At 53.6% G+C, this 6,325-nt stretch overlaps 1 protein-coding gene across 1 annotated transcript; it reads left to right on the forward strand.

The window, feature by feature from the left end:
* Window positions 1–3,441: 3,441 nt before the first annotated feature.
* LOC135375478 (uncharacterized) lies at window positions 3,442–5,145 on the forward strand. The gene is made up of 2 exons (XM_064608180.1): window positions 3,442–3,789; window positions 4,670–5,145. Exons 1-2 carry the CDS (start codon window positions 3,487–3,489, stop codon window positions 4,793–4,795), a joined length of 429 nt encoding a protein of 142 aa, XP_064464250.1. The 5' UTR covers window positions 3,442–3,486; the 3' UTR covers window positions 4,796–5,145.
* Window positions 5,146–6,325: the final 1,180 nt, after the last annotated feature.

The following is a 6,325-nucleotide window of genomic DNA, read 5'->3' on the forward strand; positions in this document are numbered from 1 at the left end:
TCGCGTTTCGCCCCTCGGTTCATCCATCTTGTCTTTGCTCTTGTCTTAAAAACATATACAGGGTGTCCTTTCTTTTTGATACAGCTTTAAAAAAACTATATGGGTTATAGACATCATGTTTTCACTTCTATTATCCCTGGGCCGACACACGTTCTTGGACATCTGTTGCTCAACCGTCGAAAGACTAATTACCTAAGGAGCCGTTAATCAACTTTCTAATGATAAAAACTACGAAGTTGTCCCAATGAGAACATCTGTTCCATACATCAGGCACGACACCAGTTCTCCAGGAGTCATTAATGAAGCACAGCAGTTTTTCAAGCGACGCATCCCCTAAGGAGGCTATGGCCTGATACGTAATCCCATCGGCCCCAGGTGAGCGGCTCGAGTTATCCCAGTTTTGAAGCCAGGGAAGTCGCCAAGGGAGCTGGTTTCATTTCGTCCCATTAGCCTCACAAGCTGCTTGGGCGAGGTAATGGAAAGGCTAATATTGGACCGCATTGACTGGTTTCTGGAGTCCCGGACGCTCCTACACCCGGCGCAGGCAGGCTTCAGGAGAGCTCGTTGTACCATGAATTGTATCTTGAATGTGGTAACCCACGTAGAACAGTCTAGATCGGATGGTCTACTAACCGTGGCAGCATTCCTTGATATTAAGCGAGCCTATGACACTACAAGCCACGGCCATGTACTCCATGAGCTTCTCTCCCTGAGCGTTACTGGGCGAGCTCTCAGGTGGATAGCGAACTATCTACGTGGTAGAACTGTCTTTGTGATGACTTCGGATGGTGAAACGTCTCATCACAGCACAACAGCAGGTGTCCCACATGGCGGGGTCCTCAGCCCACTAATCTTCAATGTCGTGATGGCTGCTCTACCAGCTCTTTTGCCACGGGGCGTCAACATCAGCTTGTATGCTGACGATATATGCATATGGACATCCGGCAAGCAGTGGCCAGCGCTACAGCGCCGCTTACAGTGTGCCCTTGATGTTGTTGCTGCTTTCCTGGAAAACGGAGGCATGGACCTCTCTCATGGGAAGACTGTTTTTTTGCCTTTTACTCGCCGTCATTTGAAGAACTTTCAGCTTCATATAGGTGGGAATGTCGTGCGGTGTGTTACACACCATAAGTTTCTTGTGTGGTTCTTGACCGCTGTCTGTCCTGGAGGGCGGAGGTTCGTTGTCTGAGAGGTAGAGCTGAGTCTCGACTGAGTGTCCTGCGATACCTCTGTGGTGACCGCTGGGGGCTTTCTGCAAGGGCATTGCTTGGTCTGCACCGGTCCCTCATACGACAAATGTTAATGTACCAACTTCCAGTGTTGCATAGTCTTTGTCCTTCGTCTGAACAAGTGTTGTAAACCGTCCTTGCAAAGAGCATGAAACAGTGCCTTGGTGTGTCCACAAATCAACGCCAACTGCCCCTGTCATGGCTGAAGCCAAGGAGCCTTCCCTGGTCTTTATGCGGACGGCACAATCTCTTGGGCACTACATGAGGCTCTCCACTCGCCACAACCGTCACACATTAGTGCGCGGCATTCTTCGGCGACCAGCATCCAGATACTGCCAAGCTGTTTTAGCTCATCGCAGCCTCATTCCAAAGCATAAAAAACTGGTTCTACCCGCAGTCCCACCATGGGCCCTTCAGGCACCACCTGTGCATGTCAATGTCCCTGGCTTGACTTCCAGAAAATCGGCTACAACAATTGTTCTTCGCCAACTCACTCTGAGTCTGCTTCATCGCGATGAAGGCAGAATTAAAATCTTTACTGATGGCTCATCGACACAGACCGGCTCTACCTGTGCATTCGTCATCCCTGAGCTGTTGATTGAACGAAGCGCTAAGCTGTCGCACCCGACGTCGGCTACTGTGGCCGAGCTGCATTCCAGTCTTATGGCGCTTTCCTTCATTGTGTCCCGTCAACCACCGATGCACTGGACCGTATACAGTGACTCCAAAACCGCCCTCCAAGCTCTGCAGTGCACCCTGGGCTCGAGCTCCCTCGCTCCACTGGTGTGTGACGTCCTCAGGGAGTATTCATGTGCTGTCACACAGACACATAACATCACCTTGCAGTGGATCCCAGGTCATTGTGGCGTCCCTGGGAATGAGGCTGCCGATCTACTTGCGAGACGCGCTCATGTGGCATGTGGCGTACCGACGCACCCTACGTATTTCACCCAAGCGGACGCGAAGCAAGCAATTAGTACTCTTATGAGACGTCTGTGCAGTGAACACTGGCGGAGAAGTGTCCCTTCTACGTCGTTCCTGCGCAAGGTGGACCCAGACCTCCGTTTTTATATGCCGTCAGCGCTTCCTCGACCCATCACGTCGCTCATCTACAGGCTTCGCCTCAACGTGCCATACAGTGGACGACTTTTGTTTAAGCTCGGCATGGTCCCGTCCCCCAGCTGCGGTCTGTGTGATGTAGTTGAGGACGTGGACTCCAAGACTGCCCGAGGTACAGTGCACACCAATGTACCCTTGTGTCGTCCCTGTCTCGCCTGGATAATCGGCCATACTCCACCGAAAAGGTTCTTGGGTGCTGGCCAGCAAATCAGCTCATACCTGCCACGCGCGCCCTTGTGCAATTTCTCGTCTCGACGGACCTCTTTGACACGTTGTGACGCTCTTTGTTTTAGTGCCTTGAGACTTCGCTTTTGGTGCCAAGCTAGGTAATGATGTTCTCATTTATTCTTTCAAAGCGTTTCAAAGCGTCGAGGTTAGTGTAGTTTCCCTTTCTTTTATTAATAACGCGTCCTGGAGTAGCCAGTCCCGAGTGGCTCGAGACTACCATCTCAATTTTTTTCTTTTAAAATCAGTCAATCAGAACATCTGTTCCTTTCGGTCACCGGATAGCGTAGCCGTTCGGTGGATCGTCCGCAAAAGAAGTAATGAAGGAACACCATTTGTTTTCTTTATTTTGTTCACTGCATATCTTCGGAAACATAACGAACTCGTGGATGCTGCACTAGCAGCTGCTGTTTCTAATGGCACAACTCCTTTCGAGGATTCTTATCACGACCTTCGATCGGTCCCGAAGAAGAAAATCCATGTAGAATGTGTGGGGGGCGCTGATAACCCGGCAACTTCCGCGCGATAGCGCAGATAGCGCAAGAGATAAAAGAGCGAGCGCTCGGGAAAAGCGAATATTCGTGCGGCAAGCACGCTGGCAGACGGTCACAGAAGCGAGGAGCGACGAAGCGGGCAGACGGCCAGCAGCTGTGATGTAAGGCAATAAACCTTGTTTCTTTTGTTCAACTGCTGTGTCAGTGTTCTTCGGGGTTATGGCGGGGTCGAATACGGAACCACCCCGGGTTTGTGGGCCGAGGTTCCCACAAAATTGGCGCCCAACGTTGGTGTTTTCGACCCGTCGTACCGTTTTCCCCGGAGGGCACGGCACAGTTGCAGTTAGTGTGCATTTTTGTTTGTTTGTTTTTTTCGTTCTGCCGCCGTCTGCGTTGCAACGCAGGTTCTTCGACCGGAGATGCCTCCCAGGAAGAAGCACGAACCAGACAGTGACGAGGACGAGCCTGCGCCAGTGGCTGAGGACTTGCTTCGACAGATGGCATCCCTCTGTACGTTACTGACGCAGCAGCTTGGTAGCAGCACGCCCGCCGCCCAGCCGTCCCCGGACACGCAGCTGCGCCTGAACTTGCCGGTACCGACATTTTCGGGCTACAGCGACTCCAAGTCGGCTGAAGATTTCCTCGCCGACTTGAGTGCTTACCAAACTGCCGTTGGAGCCACCGACGACGTCATTCTGCGTCGAGTACTTCCCGCAGCGCTGGTAAGCTCAGCTGCTTTGTGGCGTAGGTCCCAGCCCCCATTTCTCTCGATGAGCGTATTCAAGCAGCAGTTTCGGGACGAGTTCCTCCCCCCAGACTACGCGATGCGTATGCGCGAAGAGCTTGCAGCCCGAGCTTGCAGCCTGCAGCTTGCAGCATAGTGATGAGAGCCTTTTGGAATACATCCGGGCGATTCAGGAACTGTATCGGAGAGCGGACCCTCTCGTAGATGAAAAAGAGAAGGTGGCACGCGTTATCCGACAGTGCCACCCTCGGTTCAAGCCATATTTACGGGGTCGAAGTTTTACTTCCCTGTCGGAGTTAGCTACAGAAGCGCGCAGCATTCAGGCCGACTGGCTAGCTCAGCTGCGTTACCGCCCACCTCCTAGACCGGAGGAGACTCTTGAGCCTAGTTGTGCATGGGGCGGATCGGTACAGGCAAGGGAGCTGCATCCCCGTTGGCCTGCAGGACCGAATAGCGGAGCGTCGGCAGGTTCTTCACACCGCTCACTCGATCCTTTTGCGCACGAGCAAAGGAACCGAGCGAGGCTTGTTGAGGAGACTTCGAGGAGCGCAGGACAGACCGGTAGCGAACGTCGCCGAACGTCAGGATACCGGCGTAACGACAGGAGTGAGAGATCAACCCCACCGCGCTCTAATGGACTAAACGTTGGGAGACCGCGTTGTTACGGTTGCGGGCAATACGGACACATCCGTCGGGACTGCCCACATCGTACTTTGGCCACCCCCGAAAGAACCCCCCAGGGAAACTCGGAACGCCGACGGCGGTAACCGTGGATTACGAATTCCCGTCGTCGGCCAGAGCGAACATTGATAAGAGGCAAGTTACTTCTAACCGTGCTATCTTTTCTGATAATACAGTGGCCTTGGTCCCGCTTGCGTGCCGATTGCAAGATGACATCTGCAACATCGGACCTTTCATCGTGGTGCGCGTTCTGGGCAAAGACGTTGCAGGTTTGGTGGACACCGGAGCAGCTGTTTCCCTGATCGGCGACACCATCCACGACTGGTGCCGGGAGCGGAACATCTCGGTACGGACGACCAGGACTCGCCTAAGGCTCGCCTCTGATGCGGTTGTACCTGCCGGTGGCGCGGTGCGCCTTACCTTGACTGTCGATGGACATCGGGTCAGACAACGCTTTGTTTACCTTCCTGGGCTGGCAGGAGCAATGATCCTGGGACGCGACTTCACTATCCGGATGGGACTTGTCCTGGACTTGCGTCGCGGAGGCTACCAGCATGCATGCAGCAGTACCTTCTACCCATTCCTGGAGTGGACAACCCCTGGAGCGGACCAACGCCGGACTGGTGAGGGACCCCAGGACGACTGCTCAAAGCGAAACCGGGAACCGACTGGCAACAGCGATGAACCTAAGCAGCAAGCCGCTCGAGTACTTCGCGGCGCTGGACAATCACTGCCCGTTGGAGAGCATCACGGAACGGGATACCAAACGCCTGTAGTTGCAACTGCTGCCTTGCATGAGGGTCTGCAAGGGTTTTCTGGAACCTCAGAGCAACGAGAAATGCTGGAGCAAGCATTGCTACCCTTTTCCCGGATGTTTACGGCAAAACCAGGTTTGACCGAAGTCTTGGAACACGGCATAGACACCGGCGACGCAAGGCCTTGGAGATGCAACCCGCGGCCGCTTAGCGTCCACAAGCGCAAGTTGCTCGATGCTGCGCTGAACGAAATGATCGAGACGGGTGCTGTGAGACCCTCGCGCAGCCCGTGGGCCTTTCCGGTGGTACTCGCTCCGAAGAAAGATGGAACCGCAAGGTTATGCGTGGACTACCGCCGGTTGAACGAGGTGACCGTGAGAGATTCGTATCCATTTCCCTCTATAGACTCGATCATGTACACGTTGGGATCAGCCCGCGTGTTTACAATCTTGGACTGCAGTCGAGGATTCCTGCAGATACCGATAGCACCTAATGATGTCGAAAAGACAGCCTTTACCTGTCATAGGGGACTGTTTGAGTTCGTCCGGCTTCCCTTCGGACTGTCCAATTCCCCGGCTAGTTTTCAGCGTATGATGCACGAGGTGCTCGGCGATGCGAAGTACAACTTCGCTATGGCTTATATGGATGACGTAGTAATTTTTTCACGTTCATTCCAGGAACACCTTTCACACCTGAAAGTCGTGTTGGGACGTATGCAAGCTGCTGGGTTGACTGTCAATCCTCGAAAAATGCAGTTGGCGACTAACCGCATCGACCTGCTAGGGTTTACAGTGGAGTCCGGCACGGTCAGGCCGAACGAGGACAAGCTGAAGGCTATCCTAGACTACCCTCGCCCGCACGACGTAAAGAGCTTGCAGCGCTTCCTTGGTATGATTGGATTTTATAGACAATTCATACCGCGGTGTTCGGACATGACGCTGCCACTAACCTGGCTACTGCGGAAAGGTGCGCGCTGGTCATGGGGAGAAGCACAGGAGAATGCATTCTCCGCCCTGACGGAAGCGATAGCACAGATCACCTGTCTGTATCTCCCAGATCTTAATCGCCCATTTGTAA

The sequence above is a fragment of the Ornithodoros turicata genome, chromosome 1 (assembly GCF_037126465.1).
Source record: "Ornithodoros turicata isolate Travis chromosome 1, ASM3712646v1, whole genome shotgun sequence".
In the NCBI taxonomy this organism is placed as follows: domain Eukaryota; kingdom Metazoa; phylum Arthropoda; class Arachnida; order Ixodida; family Argasidae; genus Ornithodoros; species Ornithodoros turicata.